Source organism: Pelodiscus sinensis, chromosome 5 (genome assembly GCF_049634645.1).
Source record: "Pelodiscus sinensis isolate JC-2024 chromosome 5, ASM4963464v1, whole genome shotgun sequence".
NCBI lineage: Eukaryota > Metazoa > Chordata > Testudines > Trionychidae > Pelodiscus > Pelodiscus sinensis.
Window position 1 is genome coordinate 19553441 of NC_134715.1, and position 21422 is coordinate 19574862.

The 21422-nt window shown below is 41.7% G+C and overlaps 1 protein-coding gene across 11 annotated transcripts in view; it reads left to right on the forward strand.

Moving 5' to 3' along the window:
* The window catches only part of PDLIM5 (PDZ and LIM domain 5), a 217902-nt gene that overhangs the window by 161724 nt on the left and 34756 nt on the right, over positions 1 to 21422 (forward strand). For all 11 annotated transcript variants that reach the window (XM_075929618.1, XM_075929625.1, XM_075929616.1 and 8 more), the window contains one exon: positions 12026 to 12210. In XM_075929618.1, coding sequence (XP_075785733.1) covers positions 12026 to 12210 — 185 coding nt within the window. The remainder of the gene's footprint in view (positions 1 to 12025; positions 12211 to 21422) is intronic.

A 21422-nucleotide genomic window follows, 5' to 3' on the forward strand; every position in this document is an offset into this window, starting at 1 on the left:
GTGAAGTTTAATATTGTTCTTTACATTGATGGCTATTCACATCCATTCTTTAAGTCTGGAACTATGTGGTCAATCAAATATATCAGTCCATGATGTCAGTACAAGGCATATGGTATAAAGTTACCTCTCAGTTGATTACTCTAATCATGAAATTAATTCTCAATTAAAACTAAAATCAATTTTCTATAATTTCCCACCATTCTCCTTAAGGGATTCAATTCCCTGTCATTCCTAACATTTCAAAGAATTTAAGAACCTTAGTTCAGAACAATTAGTTTTAAAATTCTAGTCCTACGTTGATCTTCTCAAACGGGATATTTTGATTCTAACTCACTTAATTGAAACTTAATGCCTTTTTATGCAGAAACTTGGCATTTCCAGAAGGCTACCTAAGGAGTAATTTAGAATTGCACTTTGCTTGCAGATAATGAGAGAAGCTAAATTAAAAAAAAATAGGCACAAAATAAAGGAAAGGATAGGGTGCATTCCTAGTGGAAGAGAAGACAAATGTTTTTGGAAATGGGGGATCTGAATTTATCAGACTTTTATAAAATATGAAAATTTATCTTCTCATTCAAAGCTCTTCCTCATCAAGAAACTTTTATCTTGCCTAAGATGTAGCAAGAAAGTTGGTTTTGTTAGTAATGAAAAATTTTTTTGCATCCTTGTCAGCCAATAACAACAATAACATTTTAACTTAAATTTTCAGTATTTGTGACTTTTAAATCACAGCTTCCTACATTCTCAAAAAACTTCTGCAGCATTAGAAACTTCTACTTCTTCATGGCTCTGAAAATATCTCTAGCTGCTGAAAACGCCAGGGAGTAATAACATATCTGTCTAGATTCAGTTTTGTTTCAGATCTGTGAAAGTTGGAATGATTTTTTTATTGGCTGGCCCCTGTGGAAAACTGGTGTGTATCAGACTGAGGCAGTCCTAGTTACGCACATAATTAGGAAAGCCTAAGTCATGGGTGCTTTGAGTTAGTGTGTTTACAGGTAAATCAGTTGGCTTCTTATTTCTGCAATCAGAGTTGAGGAGAAACAGCAGTAGATTATTAAAGCAGTTAATCCACACAAAATGACATTCAGTGAAAGGAACATTGTACTGTGTACACTTTTGGTCACTTCTTCCTGTGGGCTTTTAATACATAATTTCTGGAAGTTGAATCAGGACTTGAGAGTTTGTGCAGGGAAGTTCCACCTTGTATTTATCCATTTTATTTGCACGAGAAATCATAGTTAAGAATCCTCTTCAAAACATGTGCTTTTAATGTGCAAGTAACTACCTGCCACTAAAGAGTGGAGTCCTGGCTGTTGGATCCTATATGCGTTGTGACCTTATTTCTCTTTATTTTTTCAGTTTAACTTTGGCAATCTGTTTTATTGATATTTCTCTGCAGTAAGTACCAAAAGCAGATAGCAACTTCTGACAGGTTCTCAGACTTGTATTCAAGGTTCCCTGTAAGCTGTGTGCCCACGCAGGCGCACAGTCCTTTTCTGAGCCCCACACAGAGGTTCAGAGCTCCCCGCGCAGGCAGGGAGCTCAGCTGATTGGCTGGGGAAGAGGGAGGGTGAGCAGCAGCAGTTGTGCTTCCTATAGATGGAGAAGCTGGATCCAGCCTCTAGTCCAGGGCCAGGCAAAAGATGATCTGCAGGACATATCTGGCCATGGGCCTCAGCTGGCTCCCTGCCTGCCCTGCCCCTGCTCAGCACTCCAGAAAGCCAAGTGCAGGGCCACATGCATGTTTGTGAGCATTGAGAGCCTGGAGGGAGGGGAGACAGGCTTCTCATGCTACTCCCGCCCCTAGTAGCTCCCATTGGCCAATTTCGACCCATAGTAGCTGCCTCTTGCCAGGACAGGAAGCATGTGAAGTGCTCCTTATCCCCGTGGCGCACAGCATTCAGTTTAGAGCAATAAACATGGCTCCTGCAGCTCCCCTGAGCACGTACAGGGACTGGAAGACAGGGATCCTGGCTAAGGAACCTGCTGGGTTGCTGGCTGGGAGCCAGGTAAGGTCTCCCAGCCAGAGCCTATCTCTGGCACCCTAACCCCTCCTTCCCCAACCTTCTGCCCTCTTACCCCATGTAACCCAAACCACCTGCACCCCTGCTCCAGCCCCCATACACCCTCCCAGACACTGCATCCCCATCTGCACCCCTCCTCAGGTCACAACCTCCTGTCAGACCTTGCACCCCAATCCACTATCCTTGGTCACAGAACAAATCCCTGCACCCCACTCCTGCTCCAGGTCACAACCTCCTCCCAGACCCTGCCCACCCTCTTCACTCCAGTCTGTTGCCCCACGTCACGATCCCCTGCTTCACCAAAACTCCTCCCAAGATCCCACACCCCAATTCCTTACCCCAAGCTCCCTCCTGCTCCCAACCTCCATCCCAGGCCCCTCCACCTCCTCCATTAATATAATGGAAGAGTGCGGCCCTCAACCACGTACCAAATTCTTGGAGTGCCCCCCTCATCAAAAATTATTTCCCACCCCTGTGCTAATGGCTTATGGCAGAGTTGTTCAACTTTAGAAGCCCTGGGAGCCACAGTGACACCCACAGCACATGCTGAGGGCATGAATACAAAGATTAAGGCAAGACTACATGACACGCAGGCCCCATTTAAGTCAGTTCTGCTGATTTTAATAAAATGCAACATTTACCTGATTCCCACCCATGTGACAGCACTTTTAATGAGCAATGACAGTCCAGGAATTTAACTACTAAAACGCATATCAATAGAAAACCATTATATTGACTCGCCATTGTCAAGCGTGTTCCCAGTGGAGGCCGTGTTCAAAGGATCCCACCCACGGGCCACGTGTTGGGCCCTGCATGAACCCAAAGCACACCAATTATCACCTCTAATACTATTAACTCACAGACATCTACCCTTCCCCACCTCTAATATCATTAACTCACTGGCATTCACCTTCCTTCCCCCCCCCTCCCCTGCATCCCCCTTCTGTTCTGAAATGTGATTTGTCCTTTTCATATGTGTTCATTTTTTTAAATTGTATCCTTTGGTATATATGGCTGTGACTATTTTCTTCCACTATTTGATCTGAGGAAGTGGGTCTGGCCCACGAAAGCTCATCATCTAATAAACCATCTTGTTAGTCTTTAAAGTGCTACATAGTCCTGTATTTTGTTTCAGCTACACCAGACTAACACGGCTACATTTCTATCACTGTGTTCATAATGGTTTTAAAATGCGTGTTGTTAATTAATAAATGGAAAACTGTGTTGCATTAAGGCCAGATCTTTGCTATTTTGTAGAGTTCTGGCTCTCATGAGTCAGAAGAAGCAAGTACAGTAAAACTCCATTAGTCCGGCATCCAATGCTCCGGGACTCCTGATGGTCCGGCACCTTCAAGAACCCGGAAGTGCTGGGGCAGCCGGACAGGCTTCCCCCATTCAGCTGCTGCTGAAACGGTCCAGCAGCTGAATCGGGGAAGCCGGGAGCAGAGCAGCTGGGGTGCTGCCAGGTTGGTCTCATAGCGCTGCCCCTCAGGGCTGCGGGACCAACCGGGCAGTACCCCAGCTGCTCTGTCCCAGGCGTCCCCAAGAGCTGCTGGAGTGCTGCTGAGTTGGTGCCATAGCGCTGCCCCTTGGCACTGCGGGACCAACCTGGCAGCACCCCAGCTGCTCTATTGCAGGCATCCCCGATTCAGCTGCTGCTGAAACTGACCAGCAGCAGCTGAATCAGGGATGCCTGGGGCAGAGCCGGACTATTGTAAGGGGGGGCTATGAGGGGTCTGGGGAGGCATCCCCTCCCACCCCACTCCAGACCCCTCATAGTCCCCCCCTTCTGATAGTCTGGCATATCTGATAATCCGGCACCCCTGGGTCCTAAAGGTGCCGGATTATCGGAAGTTTACTGTACTTGGTGTGATGCTAGCTGTATTGTAGGATGAGACCTTATTTGGAAGGTCGTTGAAACATGCATCTGCCTGTTAGAAAGAATGATGATACGTATACTCCAAGGTCTCAGAGGGTAGACATAAGTTTGTAAGATTAAAAAAAAAACTCTAAAAAACCAACAATGGTCCTTAGATGAACAAAAATATATAAATAGTATTATGAGCTTTTGTGGGCACAGCCCACTACTTCAGCCAAGGATAATGTTAATTTTCTTTTTATTTGATTTCATATTAAATAATCATAAGCATTGTTCCTTGTTAATTATCCCTTGTTTTAATATATTTTCTTCCACATCTATGGACTATTTAAAATATATATAATCTACAGTTTTTGTTTGTACTGGTGGGTGCACATCCATACACTACCTTTATATTGGTGTTGCACATAAGAAATTTCAACCCACCCAAAAGAAAATTCACCTTGCCCAAGGATGGAAAATCTTAGAGGAAACACTGCTTGTATTCATTCCCCTAATCTTAATTTATAGCAAAGATCTAAAAAGCAATTTGGTGAAAACTGGTGCTTGTCACACACATCATGTTAATTGATTCTGTTCCACTTAGGTTTTTAGATCATCCTCAACTACCATAGTTTGAGTGCCTTTTGACAGTGTTTTAAGCAACATGACTAACATCTGTCATGTGTCTTGTTCTCTCTCTCTCATCTTCTCCCCAATGAGAGAATTGTGTATATGCAGGGTAGTGTTTTGTTTTGGTAGGTGTTTCATTGCTCGTTAGTTTTCAGTATAAATCCTGTTCTGTTTTGGTTAGAGAAGATAGGTCAAAGGAGTGAAAGGTTCTGATGATTTTTGGTCCTGGTGGGAGTTAATTTCAGAGCTTTATTCTTATGGAAGAAAGTTTCATTATGCAAAAGTAGTGAAGTATCAATCTCTGTCTTAATCTCTGAGTTTAAAGTGTCCAGGTCATTGGACTGAGGACAGAGATATTGAATTTTAATTTAATAATCATCCTTCCTCCCCCCTCCCCCCGAACACCAAGCTATTTGCCTTCTCAATCTGGAATGCCATTTTTTTTTTAATTCTCCTCTTCTCTACTATGTACCTAAAGGCTACATCTAGACTGGCATGATTTTCCGGAAATGGTTTTAACGGAAAAGTTTTCCGTTAAAAGCATTTTCGGAACAGAGCGTCTAGATTGGCACGGACGCTTTTCTGCAAAAGCACTTTTTGCGGAAAAGCGTCCGTGCCAATCTAGACGCGCTTTTCCGCAAAAAAGCCCTGATCGCCATTTTCGCGATCGGGGCTTTTTTGCGGAAAACAAAGCTGAGCTGTCTACACTGGCCCTTTTGCGCAAAAGGACTTTTGCCCTAACGGGAGCAGCATAGTATTTCCGCAAGAACACTGACAATCTTACATGAGATCGTCAGTGCTTTTGCAGAAATTCAAGCGGCCAGTATAGACAGCTGGCAAGTTTTTCCGGAAAAGCGGCTGATTTTCCGGAAAAACTGGCCAGTCTAGACACAGCCAAAGGGTTTTAGGAGCACTAGTCTCATTGAAAGTCAATAGTGCTTGTACTCTAAATCCCTTAGGCACGTGAAAATCTCTCACATAGACTTAAATCAGGTAAAATATGTTGGTTCTTAAAAGCAACAGCATCTTTCTTTCAGCCAAGTTAGTTTTTGTGACTTCTAGAAATCTGTGAAGCTCCCTACTTGGAAAAAGAACACATGACCAGTTTTAAAAAATGAAAAAGGGATCAGAATTGGCAAGTCTTGAATGTTTTGGCATAGAATTATACATATCTTCTCCCAGAACATTGTTCAGAAAACTCAGAGGCACTCTTAGTATAAATTTTGGTTTAAAATTGACATTGCTATATTCAGTCCATTTGTATTTTTAATTAGTACATGGTTATGTGATTTGGTGTTCTCTTCGTTAGCCTATAGCTATAAATTTTTCTTGAATTTCATTAGTACTTTTTTTCTGCCTATTATATTTTTCTGTCCTGATCAGACATTTTTATAATTTATTCTTAAAGTAATCAAATCTGACTTCTAAATCTGACATTGCTGGAAGAATATTCTCAAATGTAACCTTAGTATTAACTGCTGAAATGGAAGTCTTTTGTCACCCATTTTTGACAGTGTCATCACTGTGGTAGAGGTGAGCAAGAGAACACTTTAATCTGTAATTTCAGTCCCATTTAAAGTTTCACAGGTGTTTATTAACACAAACTTCTCTAAGGATGCCACAGCATTGCTTTGTTGCTTGCATAGAGAGGCAGAAATTATTTTACAAAGGGGCAAAAATTATTTCTCTGAGACACAGAAAATAAAGCAAAAATACTATACAAGCCTAGAAATTTGTCAACAAAATCAGCAAGGTGGGCCAGCCTTACACAGTATACCAAAAAGTTATCAAAATATTAGTGTTGGGTTTGGGTTTGGGTTTGGGCTGCCAGGAGTTTAGGTGAATTCCTGAAGAGAGAGGTGCCTTGCAGTGTATGAGCCAACTAGTAAAGTAATGAATCAAAATAATCATAGTTCTTATGCAGGAAAGGGTAATATGAAATTTAGAATGATTTCCTCGCTCTCTTTCTCTCTCACACACACCTACACACACTTTATATATTCAGATGAATGCAATTACAGATATTCACTAATTCTGTACTAGGTGCAAATGAGTATGGTGTAAGTTTACTTTGGATTTATTTTTGTTTATTTAAGGATTCATTATTTTCCCCCCTCAAATGAAGCAGAGGCGGAAGGAGGCCTTAAAGTCTGCAGTTGTCCACCGGGTTTCCTCTGTCATCCCATACAATTTTTTAAAAATAGGCCATTATAATATAGTAAACTGCTATGTTGTTAACAGCTGGTGTTTCCACTTTGGGAAGTTCCTCTTTCCATCTTTAAGCCAGATTTCCAATGGTGTAAGTGGGTTAGAATGAATAGCAGTCAATAGAGCTTATTGATAGCCCCTCATACTCTGGTTCCACCTTGATAATTTTTTAAAAACAAAACTGTCTTTATGCAAAGGAAGTTATTAATTCAGCAGGATTTTCTTATGTGTGCTTTTGCATGAGAGAACATATTTTACTTTAGAGGTGGTTTGTTGAGTGGTGATTGGTTGTTGGAGTGGAGGGGAAAGGAAGCTGCTATTTTTGTTAATGGAGGAAGAAAGTCTCCTGATAAATCCTCAAGTTCTAACTGGGCTCTGCCTGAGTGGCTGTGATGGTGGTTATAGCAAAGCAACCCGATCGATGGTCCAGGGGATGTGTTTTTGAGCGCTCACATTAGGGAAACCCTCTGTCTTCCCCAAAATATATAACCCCATTAATCAATCTCTGACTGAATTATGACCTCCAATCAGAAAGGGATTTGTGGGTAAAATTAGCATCTGTAAGCTTGCTTTCCATATTGACTGAGTTTTTAAGGACTAGATCAATGTGATGTAAAACTACAGGTGTGGGGAAAAACTTAGAAGAACCAAGTGAGCAGAAAAACAATTTCTACCGGGTTTGCTGAGTAACTTGTATATTTTTCAGTCCTTTATGGGAGTAAGTTTACTTTTATCTGAGGGAACTGAGCCAAAACCCGTAAAAGTCATAGAAAGAATTCCCATTGATTTCAGTGGGCTTTGGATCACAATTATTACTAAAAACTTAAACAACAAATGGTCTGGTAGCACTTTATAGATTAACAAAACATGTAGATGGTATCATGAGCTTTCATGGGCACGGCCCACTTCTTCAGATAACTGGAGTTCATCTGGTTATCTGAAGAAGTGAACCATTTGTTGTTTATGTTTAGTCTGTATGGGATAACTCGGCTACCCTCTGAAGTTACTATTATATAAGTGCTTGACTTTTTTTTTTTTTTTTTTTAAACCAGTGGAACTTACCCTCACTTTCCTTTCTTGTGCAACCAGTAGTGGTGGTTTTTCAGCACATCTAATGTCATTTGGAGATCCTGCCTGATTTCTTGATGCAATCAGGTGATTAGGAACTCATAGATAATTGCATGTGTGGAAAGAGAGGTTTTGTTCACAAAACCCAAAAAACTACTGCAATGTCTACACTTAAAACAGCAACAGGAAGTTGTTCTCCCATCACTGTTGTCAATTGACCTCCCTGAGAAGCAGTGGCTAGGTCAAAGGAAGAATTCTTCTGTTGATATAGCACTGTCCCAACCTGGAAGTTAGGTTGCCTCAAGAATGTGGATAAACACTTGGAGACGTAGCTGTGCCATTATAAGTTTTCAGTGTAGACCAGCACTTAGGCATATACCATGTAAATGAAATGCAAACCATATAATCTGCTGTACATTTGAGAGAGTTTGTGCTTCTTTCTGTGTGTCTGTCCATTTGTCTGCGAGTGTGTTTGCTCAAGAACTCCTCTTAAACAGAAAGATCCAGGATCACCAGTATGCAGCTTCCTTTTATCATAATCAGGGATTGGTTTAGGGACATGAAAGACTAGTCGCTTTCCCTCTCTTGCTGCCTCTATCAGAAAGAATCAGATCCCGGGTTCCATGTGGCGCTGCTGCTATGAAATGCAGTGAGGAGCCCAGCGTCCGGTTGCAGGCAGCATTTCAAAGAAGCAGTGCCATGTAGAGCCCAGGATCAGCTGGAGTCCCTAGCTGCTCCCAGGCTCCACGTGGTGCTTTTGCTTTTGAAGTATAGGAAAAGCCAAAGGGCAGATTTGCCCTATTGACTAATCAAATAGTCGATGTAAAATGCATCAACTATTCGATTAGTCCATCGATATTTAACATCCTTAGTTTGGCTGTGCCAGGACATTGAGATGTGTGTGGGATGTGATTTTCTCATCAAATCAGAAGGGAGAGGGGTGATAGTAGGGACCGTTATACCCCCAGAATGACCACATAGGAGCAGCAAGCACCCCAGCCACAGAGATCAGCCATCAACCGGGCTGTACAGTCCCTGCCATCCTGGCCTGCCCCAGGGAGCTATTGGTAGGCAGAGTGCGGGGCCCCCGCTGATCCCTGGGCTGGTCCTGAGGACAAACTGCAGACCACCCTCTGCTACCCCAGTACCGTAACAAGGGCAGGGTAAGCAGGGCACTCGTCCAGGGTACATCATAATCAGGGGCGCAAAGACACAATAAGTAAACTAATACGCTGCAAAAGTAAAGAGCGTGACATATGCTAGCCCAAGGCAAGGGGGTGCATAATTAATATTTTTGCCCTGGGCACAAAAATACCTAATTACGCCACTGGCCACCCCCACCATCTGCTCTGAGCCCTCCACTCCCTCAAGTCCTTGCCTTGACTCCTGCACCCACAGCCACCTGCCCTAAAGAACCTGAGCAATGCTGGGTAAGTTGTCTATTTTCCAAATAAACAATTATGCCATCAGTGTTTAGTCTTCAAATTTTTCATAATCATGAAAATCAGCAATAATGTGTTAAGTGGGACACACCTTGAAAAAATAATTTGGTGCTTAAAGGTGATTTTGCTTTTGCTGTTACAAACTTCCTAAAAAAGGCCAAATTGTGGCATTAATGTCAAATAATCACTACTTGTTTTTTTCCTGTTTTGAATCTATGTTTAATATAAAATGTGCTTCGTGACCATATTAGATGCATGTAATACAGTGATTAGAAGTCAGGAATTATATACACAGTCACAGACTGTGCTCATGCTATCCTGGGATATAACTGCTTATTCATTAGATTATTTTTCTGAGTTCCCGTCTTCTGTTGCTGTTGTTGCCTGCCACAGAAAGTGAAGATGGGCTTTTGAAAATGATTAGTCTATAGACTATATGCTTACTTTCACTGATGGGAATTTTCACACCACGGGACTCAGCAGTGAAAGTGCCTTTGCCTCCAGTTCCTGAGTTGCCCTAGCTCATTAGATATCAGAAGCCAGGGGTTTCGGGAGGGACTGAGAATTGTTAGTCTGGGCCAAGGCGACGACAAGTTTTAACTCTCAGGATGGGGACCTCGAATGAGTTGAACCCTGATCAGAAGTCATTTGTAGAGGGCCTTTCTGTGGTATGCTCTTGGGGAGAGACACTTCACTGTGCTTTTAAGAAGGTGTGTGCATAGGGTTTTGGGAGGAAGGCGTGCTAAAGTGGCTTTAAGCCTCCTTTGTGTACTCTCAAAGCTGAACAGGTCCAGGGTCTAGGACAGGGATGGGGGGAACTTTTTTGGGTCGGGGGCTGCTGACCAAAAAAACTCAAAAAAATGGCCCTCGCTGACATTGCTCCCAATCGAGGAGAAAGATACACATTCCCCCACATTGCCCTTGTACACCTGAAGCTAGGAGATTTTGTGTGCTCCAGCCTGTGGAGGAGACTGAAAGCCCTGTGGGGATGCCCTGAGCATTGGGACCTGTATCCAAGGAAGCAGGCCCCCAGGCCTGAGGTTCCTCATCCCCGGGCCTACAAGGTTCTTTGGCATAATCAGACAACAATGAGCTGTTTAAATTCCAGCACCCTGTGCAGCCTACAGGATGGAAATGTTTCTCAAAAATCTCCACAATGTTTCAAACTGCAGTCAAGCCTGTGATGTGTCCTCCTCACCCCTTGCCCAGGAAACTATCCCTTAGCAGGACTTATGAGCGGGTCATCAGCAGATCACTGCAGCTGTCTTCCACAGGCTTGTTGCAGGGAAATTCTTCAGAAGGAGCTAGGGATTTTTGTGCTTCTCTATGCCACTGTGGCGGTTTTACCCACCATACAGGGTCTTCTCCTTAGGCCTCACCTTGCTATGAATAGGGTTTCCAGATGTCTGGTATTGACCCAGATAGTCCAGTATTTTTGCCTGTCTGGTTAAAAAAAAAAAAAATCAGAAAATTCCGGACACCTAAAATGTCCGGTATTTTCTGATTATTCCCCCCCCTCACCCCCTCCCCTCCCCCCCGGTCAGGAGGCGAAAATACCAGTTGCTTACCTAGTTCCGCAGGGGAGCTGTCTGGCCCGGAGCAGGAAAACAAGATGGCAGACAGCCTCTTAGGGCCAAAAAGCCCCAAACGCATTTCTTAAGGGGGCCACACTGGTTGTTTTGGGGTTTTTTTAAAAAATTTTTTGCTTAAATCTCAGGCCCTTTTGGCTCAACAACTTTGGTCTCCACCCCCCCCCCCCTTTTTTTTTTCCTCAACAGAATTTTTTCTCTGGTAGGTGTTTTTTTGCGGAGGGGGGGAGGAAGCAGAGGGAGGAGTGTTCGGTATTTTTGGTTAAACCATCTGGCAACCCTACTGGTCAGTCCAGAAAGTGACTATTTTGGAATAGGGATGCAAATGTAGGCATTCAGAATTGCAAATCAAGCCCTGGATTTAACTATCCTGCGCTTGATTTGCATCTTCCCGGTCGGGCGCCTTCTTTTTTTTTTTTTTTTTTTTTTTTTTTTTACAAGCCCGGAATAACTGCCCACGTCTACATGCGACAGTGAAACTAGCATTCAAAATAAAGCCCTATTTCAAACTACCTGTTAAACCTCATTGCAGGAGGAATAACAGGTAGTTCAAAATAAGGCTTTATTTCAAACACCCGTTTCACTGCTGCGTGTAGACGCAGGCAGTTATTCCAGGCTTGTAAATTTCAAAAAATGGCACCTGGCCGGGAAGATGCAAATCAAGCGCGGGATATTTAAATCCCGGGCTTGATTTGCAATTCTGAATGCCTACATTTGCAGCCCTATTCTGAAATAGACTGCAAGTGTAGACATACCCAGACAAATTTAGATGTTTAGAAGAGATGCTGGAAAGGGGATTTTATGTTGACTCTGGAAATTTTAAGAAGATAGCTTTTTGAAAGTATATAGCTGGTCGTAGCAATAACATTTAGTTTCTAAGTATGCGGTATTCAAATAAAACCCCCAGTGATGGAAATCATACACGGGAGGAGAAAGAAGATAGGTGGCCTTAGTTTTTAAACAAGTTTTGATATTTTAAAATAAGACTTGAATGCAGGTTTTGTAGGATTTGGGACCAATCTGTGAATTTTTGCATAAAATAAAGTAATTTCAGGTACGATTATAAAAAAAAAAAACCCTACTCATGCAGTTCATGCTTTAGTATGAATGAAAAACCATTTATGCTTTGGTCATAAATACACTGTCATTTCACTGTGTGTTCCTGTTTGGATAAGAAATACTCTTTTTCTCTCTGAACAGTGATTCCCTGGAGGCTTCACAGCCTGTTGCTTATACCGCTGCCTCAGTGAGGAGCATGCCTGCAAGCCCAGGCAAAACTGAAACTAGTCCAGATGCAGCCAATATCAAAATGGGGACAGCCTTTAAACCAACTGGATCTCAGAGTTCTGTCAAATACTCAGGCTGGCAACCATCGAACCAAGCAGGTAACTTTAAAGAACTCTTTTTCTTATTTATTTACACAACGTTAAATACCTTATTAAAATAGTCAATGTTATTTAACCATAATAATTAAACAATATTTAAATTTAGATTATTTAATATGGTTTGCTCATCCAATTTTGACATTTAATAATATTCATTTCTGTTACTTTTAAAGTCAGTTTTATTTTAAGTTTACTTGACTCTATATCGTTTTTGTGAGTGTCCCTTTTATGTAATTGATTTTTCTTATGAATAAAAGCTGGAGTCTCAGTTCCCTAGTTTATTTATTAAAGTCAGATAAATTATATTTAAAATGTTGTAAGGGTCATTTTCCAGCTGTTTTTAAGGCTTATGAAGGAATAGTTTGTCTAAGTGAAGTAGGAACATACATATAACCACATAGTCACTATGCCCTTCTCAAAGCTGGGTTTTATATATTTTGGAAACCATTCATCAGCATCATGCAGAGCTGGTTAAGTGTTTGGCATTTCTGGTATGTTACCTTTGGTACCAAAAAGGGAATATGCATATGTTGGCATTTCAGCAAAACAACAATTATTTTTCAATGTGTTAATGGGGTTTTCAAGCAGATTTTAAAGATTGGTTCTTGTAAGAATAATCTGCAAGTTTATTAACGTTGAGCATGGTTTAGTACATTTTTCCAAGTGCACCACTGTTGAGAGCATACTTATGGAGAATATAGTCACGGTCACTTTTTAAAAACTAAAAGAACAGGACAATAGTGTGATCCGGGAGAAAAGGTTTGCTTTCACTAAGTATTTGTTTTAAGAAACATACCACATGAAAATTTCATCTTGATTTTGTGTTAGTGACATATAGTATCTTGAGGCAACATAACCCTTTTTAATTGCATTGCTTCCCAAACTGAGATTATCTTTTACCCCAGGCTATACTTGAATGTAGGTTTATAAATAACCAGGGAAGTTTCTCTTGATGATTTGATTATAACCAAGGGTATGTCTACACTACCACCCTAGTTCGAACTAGGGTGGTAATGTAGTCAACCAGAGTTGCAAATGAAGCCCAGGATTTGAATTTCCACGAGGAGTTCCACGAGGAGTAACGGTAGTTCAGAATAGGAAGCCTAATCCGAACTACCTAGTTCGTGCCGCGTGTAGCCGTGGGGTACGGAGTCCACACTAGCGGACATTTAAAAATGGCGGCGCCCGGCAACATGCAAATGAAGCCTGGGAAATTCAAATACCGGGCTTCATTTGCAACTCCGGTTGACTACATTACCACCCTAGTTCGAACTAGGGTGGTAGTGTAGACATACCCCAAGAGTTTTCTCTTGTGTTTCTGATGGAACATGAGCCATAATTTTTAATCCCACTAGTAAGGGCATTTTTTGAAAAAATCCTTACAGGTTAGAAGATAAATCTCAGTAAGTCCAGTGTAAAAATGGTGTTAATACTGTATGTTTTATAATGGGGTCTTAGGAACATATAATATTATTGTGTCTTTGGTAAAGATGACCGTATATGCTGGTTTGAATATGCAGTGCTACAAAAGATCCTCATGATGGCAGTATGCTGTAACATCTATATTCATTTGTGGCACTATCACAGAATAAGGATCCTACAGCCGCAGAATGTGACTGACACAATTAGAGTTAAATTTAAGTCAGTCTATATATTTACTGAATTTTTGTCTTTAAATTAGCTATTTTAAAAATATCCTGTTAAAAGATGTGCCTTCAGATCATCGTGCAGTTGTATTGAGCCTTACTGTGACTGAGGCACCTGTGTATATTTAGTGACATGTCATATATTTGATTAATTTATGAATTCTTTCACAGTGTACTGGTGCTTATTCCACACGATGATTTTATTTGCAGAGACCCATTTCAATACTTGGCATTTCAGCAGTGCACAGTTAGTTTTCAGTGTGTTAATGGGGTTCTTGTTGTAAAATCCCACTATTGGAAATTAAATGTAATGCTTAAAATTAAATTTAATGCTTAAAATGGATTGCTTGGGTGAATGGGTGATGGGTGCCATATAAGCATGGAGAAAGAATGAATTAGGCTTCTTATTGATCTTTTTAAACGTATGAACATACTCTATCCATTGGGAAAATGAGTATTGTATTTTGGTGGTAGCACAGCAGAAACAGGGTCTGATTCTTTTTTTTGTTTGTTGAGCCTGAGTTCAAGGCTTTTGATAGTGGGTGTTTTTTCTTTTTTTCCTATTCAAGCATTTTCTAAAAATTACAACTCTTTGAGGCATCTAGATATTGGAGGGAGGGCTGCATGGATAAGGGGTCCAGTTTTACATCATTAGGCCTCAACAGTGTTCATTTGACAATTCTCTAAGAGCCATACAAACTGATAATGCCAGATCAAAGCATTTATTAGTGTGAGTTTCAGCTAGGTTGCTACAATCCGGTATTTTACCTGAATGATAGCAACTTCATTCTGTTTGCTAGCAGGCACAAGAGAGCTTCTGATGTGGTAAAGTGTTACTTTGACTAATCAACACTTAACCCCATGCACAATAAAGTAAGAAATCCTAAAAACTTCCTTTATCCTAGTTCAGGGTGATCAATCAACTATAGTGAAGTTCTGTGCAGACAGTGACCACAATCCCCATTAGCCTATTGTCCTACTGGAGAATTTTGTGGTAAATATGTTTAGGAGAGCCATGTTTCTATTGCCTTAAATGTGCCCAGCTTCCTTCAGAGCTACATCTTGGGTCATTATCTGTTGCAATAAAAATATAGTTGAGGCTAAGAGTTGAGGCTTTCTGGCTTTCCTTATGTCATATTATTTTACTTGCCTTGTTGTCCTTTAGAGTGCCTATGTCTAAATGCAGTTTGGTTGTTAGAACATTGAGGAAAAAAGTATAATTTCTGCCATTTCTAAATATTTTTATTTTATTTACTCTTTAAAACCATCTGAGCTTCAGTCCGGCAGGATAGTATAGGTAGGTATGCTGTCACTGTGTTGAGAAATAATGAAGAGGCTGCATTTCATGATTTGATTGAAATGTTAACAGCCGCCAAGGTATCTCAAGCTTGACCAGAGATTATATTACAGGTTTCGTTTGAGATCTGCCCTTTAAACCTGACGTAAGCTCACCTGTGGTTTTATATAGCATGCGTTACCCAGAAGTCTTTGAAGAAGGTAGTAATGCAAAACCAGCAGATGAAAGAGATCTAGGCATGGTTACAACAGCATTACAGCAGAGATTGGATCATCTTCTTTTTCTCAGGCATATATTTTACAAAATGGAAACCTTTAAGATCTCTGTCAGCCTAAATTTACGCACTGAAGTTAAGACCAGCAACTTTTCTCTGACAAGCACAACTGCTCAGGAGTACAGCATTTTGATAACTCTAATCACATGTTTAGGAAAAAGAGTGAAGAATTTCAACCATTCTGAGGTATATTTTATATTCAGGCACTAATTCTATTTCCTGGCTGCATTCGTTCTAAGAAGAATGCTGGTTTTCATTTTGACTCGTATCAAATGTTAGTACACAGCATTGTTAAAATATTTCATACTTTTAATCAGCAAATATTCCCTTCATAAAAATTGGAAGTCTGTCTTCGGAAATAATTAAAAGGCAGAAGAAATCTATTTGTATTCATTTGCTGTTAGTAGCAGGTTTATAATATTTGAAGATGATTTCAAGTAACAGCTTGTAGTATTTGTAGCATTTGGGGCAATTTAAAAAATGTATCTTGTACATTATATCATGTTGTACCTGTCGCAAAGCTGAACACTGGTAGGATTTGGCATCCTGTCCCCAGAAGATGCAGATATCCGTTGTTGGGATCACTTTTTTTATATATAGCATGAGCATTATGAGTAGTTTTATACAACTTCTTATGGCAGAAATCAATCACTAGTCAGGTAACATCCTCTAGCAGGCCTACAATAAGCAAGAAATAGATTAAAATTTCTTCCCCAAAAAAACCATAGTAAGTCGAACTCAAGAGGGTCATCTTCTAGTCAGCACCAGCAAGAGGTAGTGCAAGAAATTCATAGGCTGATCTACTGAGCAAAATAGAAAAGATTTTCTATGTGAACAGCACAGCATCATCTGTCTCCCTTTATCTCTGCTGTTCTGGGCTATCTGCTAACAATAAGGTATCATGAACAGTCCCAAACTTTTATTTTCCCGAATTCCTCAGAGGTCTAATTTTATTTTTTCTCCCAATCTAGGAAGCCCCCTCCTTCTTGAACCTTCAAAATAGGGTTATCTAACTTAATTGGACACCTTTTTGAACCCTTAGCTTGAATGTTTTTACTATTTATGCAGGCTTCCTTATCTGCCAGTGTTTCTCCTCAAGCCTCATTCAATTTCAGGAGAAACTAAACTTCACAAACTTGGTATAATAAGGGCAGCCTCTTTTTACATTGATAAGACAAATCTAGTCAGAAAATACCTAGACATTAGTGGCCTTTGTATGGGTCAGGCTGTATTCTTAGAGATGACTTAAGAGGGCCTCCAGCCTGCATAAAGACATGTAATGAGTAAACTAGCCACCTCTGGAGCTTAGGCAGTCCTTCCTGACTGTTTGTTTGAAGAATGTCCCTAATTCTGAGCTCTGTGGAGCAGCTACATGGAGCTCAGTCCACACATACACAAGTGTCTGCTGATTGGTGATAGGGATGTGAATGGTTAACCAGATTTCGTCTATGTTGCCTGCAGGCCAGGCTCAAGTCAGTCTACTAAGAAAGACCACATCAACTCCATGGTGACCATTCCTACCAGGGTCGCCGCCTACTTGATTTGGTGGTTAAACACAGACAAGGTACGAGTGGGAGTCTCCTTCTCTGCTCCCATTCCCCATGTGATCATTGTAACAGACACTTCCATTCTCAGATGGGGCATCTGTCTGATCAGTCACACCATGCAGAGCATATAGGTTCTATGAAAGCCCAAATTATGTACCCATTTAGAGCTGCAGGCAGTCTGCCTTGCATGCAAGGTCTTTCTCTCACTCATTTGCTTCCTTTTCAGCCAGCTAATGTCAGAATATAATCACTGTGGTCTGCATAAACAAGGAGGAGTACGGTCTCCTCTGCTTTGTCTGGCGGTAGTTGGACTTCAGAACTGGTGCATCAGGCACAACGTCACTCACCAATGGCATGCCTCCTGGGTATTCACCACTTCTTAGCAGACACTTTTCAACAGACCACTAATAGGAAATCCCCAACTTCATACTGACAGACCTTTTCATGTGGTGAATCACACCTCTGTGGGACCTCTTTGTCTCACAAATGAACAAAAACACCTTCATGTTATTCCAGGGAAGCCACAGGCTGCGAATGCAAAGACGACACTCCAATTATCATGGACAGACAGTTTTATATTTGCCTTTCCTGCCACCTTCCTTCTTCCACATGTCCTGAGAGAGAGTCTTCATCCTTTCTCGCAGTGTGTAATTTTTGGTTCCCAGAGCTTCTGTTGGTGTCAGACCTCCCCTTCAATCAAGATCCATCTTTTCCTAGAATTCCTGACACAGGACAAGGGCAGACTCCAACACCCCAGCTCAACATCACTTCTTACAACCTGGTGCTTGAATAGACATTGGAAGCAGAGCACTTTTGTTTGACTCCCATCCAGGCAACATGTATATAGGGTAGAAAAAGATGTGGCTAAGACCTGCTCTCTGACTAAATAGAGGCATTTCTTTGCCTAAGTATAGTGCGGTCAGTCTTACCCAGTCTCTTCAAGATTGTTTTAGATAACCTTTTGTCTCCAAGGAGATCTGGTTTCTCAATCAGCTCCTTACAAGTCAACCTCATTACTATTAGTGCCTTCCTTCCTCCAACAGAGAGGAACTTCTGTCTTTACCCAGCTATGACATGATTCATGAAGAGTCTCACCTGGGCCGGAAGGTCCACTGCTGGGCCCGGGAGACTGGTTTGGGCCACCCGAACCACTGCTTGACCCTGACCCAGAGCCAATGGGTACTCTGCCAGCGCCATCATCTCTAGCAGACCCCAAAGAGCAGAGGCTAAGCCAGGAAGGTCCCCAGGGGGAACTGGGAAGCAGCTCAGGGATAGCTGACCCAATGCCAACTGAGGAAATGGAGGTCAGGTGGGTGGCATGGCAGGTTCCCTCTGTTGCAAGCAAACCCCTTGCGCTTGTCGGCTCTCTGCCAAAGCAAGGAGACCTGACCTCTGCTGAGCCTGAAGACAGGCCTGAGCCACTGAACAGTTTGGTCGTACTGTTTGCAGCCTCACCCTGAATAAGGATCTGGGCATATAAACTTCTGGTCAGCCTAGAGACAGGCCTGAGCCCTTAACTGTTTACACTGTTTGTTGCCTCTCCCTGAACAAGGGCCAGGTCCTTGAACTGCTGCTCAACCTGCAGACAGGTCTGAGCCTCAGACTGTCTGTTGCCTCGCTCGGAACCAGGGCAGGATTTGTGAACTGCTGCTTGGCCAGAGCATTGGGGGGAGGGATAGCTCAGTGGTTTGAGCATTGGCCTGCTAAACCCAGGGTTGTGAGTTCAATCCTTGCAGAGGCCATTTAGGGATTTGGAGCAAAAATTTGTCAGGGGTGGTACTTGGTCCTGCTGTGAAGGCAGGGGACTGGACTCAATGACCTTTCAAGGTCCCTTCCAGTTCTAGGAGATAGGCAATCTCCATTAATTCAATTTAATTGGCCTAAGCCCCATGACTCTCAAGGTAGGGCCAGGGCACTTGGACTACTATTTAGCCTGACTATAGGACAGAGCTCCCTAGACTGTGGCAGGCCAGCCCTGAAAGCAGGGCTCTACGGGCCTACTGTCTATCCACTGTTTAGTGAGGCAACTTGGTCTCACTCCAGACTGAGATAAGTACAGTGGGGTACATGCACATCAGGAACAGAAAATGTGACTATTGCTGTGGTGTTAAACCTGGTTTGATATCAAGTCTTGCTGATGAACTTGTCATTTTCTCCTCAATGGTCAAAGGGAGAAATTCTTGCCAAGATTTGAATCTCCTTGCAAACCAATTATTTCTGACAGAATTATGGTTACATTCCAGTGAGTCATTTTTCTTTTCAGTAGCTGAATATTACACAGCACCATTCATTTCCAAAGCACTTCACCGTACCACCACTCTATACACTCAGTACAGTACACAGGAATTGCTTTTGTTCAGCAATGACATACAGTCACTTCTTAGGTGAAATGTTGCAGCTGTTGGACAGCACACAGTAACAGTTCACAACATCTTGAGAGGAAGTGAAGAATAATACTGTATCAAATTGACACTGCTGGGGCACTTTAAGAAGACTGAATTATTCAGTAACTTCAGTAACCCAAACTGGAATTTGGCCAGAACACAAACCCATTTTGAAGGAAATCTTGTGGGATCTCTAATAGTCAGAAATGCCTAGAACTGCCATTCTTATATCAAATCACACTGCTACCTGCACTGAATTCAGGGGCGGGGATGAGGGTGATGGGGAGGAAAGCAAAGGCATCATCCAATGCTGGCTAAGGAGGAAAAGTGCCAACCAGAAAATTTCTATACTGTTTCCTGAGGTTTGTCGTCCAATAACTGACAGTGTGCAACCCTGATCAGTTTTGGGGGTCTGAAGTGAAGTGGTACCAGGACAGGTCATAAAAAATCAATTTTCCATCTAGGAAAGAGTGTTGAATCTTAGTCAACCCTTCTCTTGGCTCCTAGGCATGGTAGCTAAGTAACAGATCAGAGTATGGTGGGTTTGTGATGTAAGGTTCAGAAGACAAACTAATTTCCAAGTGTGTAATACTAAGTGAACTGCTATCAGAGTGTATTAACTGTGTTTTTCCCATTTGTACTATATCTTTTTCTCATCTTATTTCTCAGCCTGATCCCATTAAGATATACAATCTCTTTCCAGCAGAAGCAAGATCGGAATGTCAGCATATTCTTCAATAGCTACAACTGTCAGTTGACTAATCCTGAGCCAGCAACATGTGTTAAGCACATGCTCTGTTTGATAGAGCATTTTGGAAGCTGGCTTTAAACATAGACGAATTGTTCCCCAGAGGTCTTTGTCTGAAAAATTCTGTTACTGTATTTTCCTGCAGTTGTCCTCCTGTATTTGCTAGGCATAAATTTGCCATTTATCCTCTGTAGCATCATCTTTCTGTAATTCTCCAAGCTGATCGCTGTTCTTTCTTCTTGCTCTGTTCCATTGGCACAATTAGGCAGAGCCTCCAGTGTGTGAGAAAATTTAAGCCTGGCAATAGCCATGTTGGGGCAGGCTACCTGACATATAATGATGTATCCAAGACACTCACTGTCCCCACCTGCTGGTAGTTATATCATGGGTAGAGGTTTGAGTGTGCTACTGCCTTCTGACTGAGGAACTTAGGTGAAATTCTGACCATATTGATTGAAGTCAGTGGGAGTTTTGACATTATCTCAGACAGCATGGGGTTGGGGTCAGAGATCCTGAGTTTAATTACAGCTACCAACAACCCAGCAAGAGCTATTGCATTACAACAAACAGCTTATCTTTTCAGAAAGGTTTTTCTCTAAAGGTCAATACAGAGTGTGATCATGACACATTGATTCTCTCCTTCCCACTTTTCTGTCTTTCTTATTTTACCTTTTCCCAGTGTAATTTCTAGTAATTCTGCAGCCCTTTCAGACCTGAAAGTGAACCTGTGGTCCAGCGGTCTTTAGAATTGCCTTGAGCTATGAGACAACCTTGCCTCACTATTAACATCACCTTTGCTTTCAAGGGTCTGGACTCCTGAGAATGACAAGTCGGTTGACCTCATCTCTGTTCACGCCCTTCAAAGAACAGGGACGTTCATGTAGGGTTAGAGGCACAGCTAACTTAAAGGGCTATCTTTGTGCTGTGAGAACTGTGGTTTGAATTAGGAAAAGAAATGGGGGTAATTTTACAAATTGATGAAGAAGAATCTACATAGTCATCTGGTAAAAATGAGTCTTTGACTCTAAAAAGATCTTTCTCTTTTCACTGATGAAAGGGACTCAAAGTTAGCCATTGTATAATGAAAGCAGTTTTTATTAAAAACATAAAACCTTTGTCCCATCAGTTATCTATAAAGAATACCAAGACTGATGGATGAAAACACCAGAACTTCCAATCTGGTTTATGGATTGTTTTTTGTAATTTTTCAGTTAATCTAAATGATTATGCTGTCATATGACAGCAAGCCACAAAAATTTTATTCTTTCAAAAGTTAACTAATGTGAACTCAGACTTAGCCAAGCAAAATCCATTGT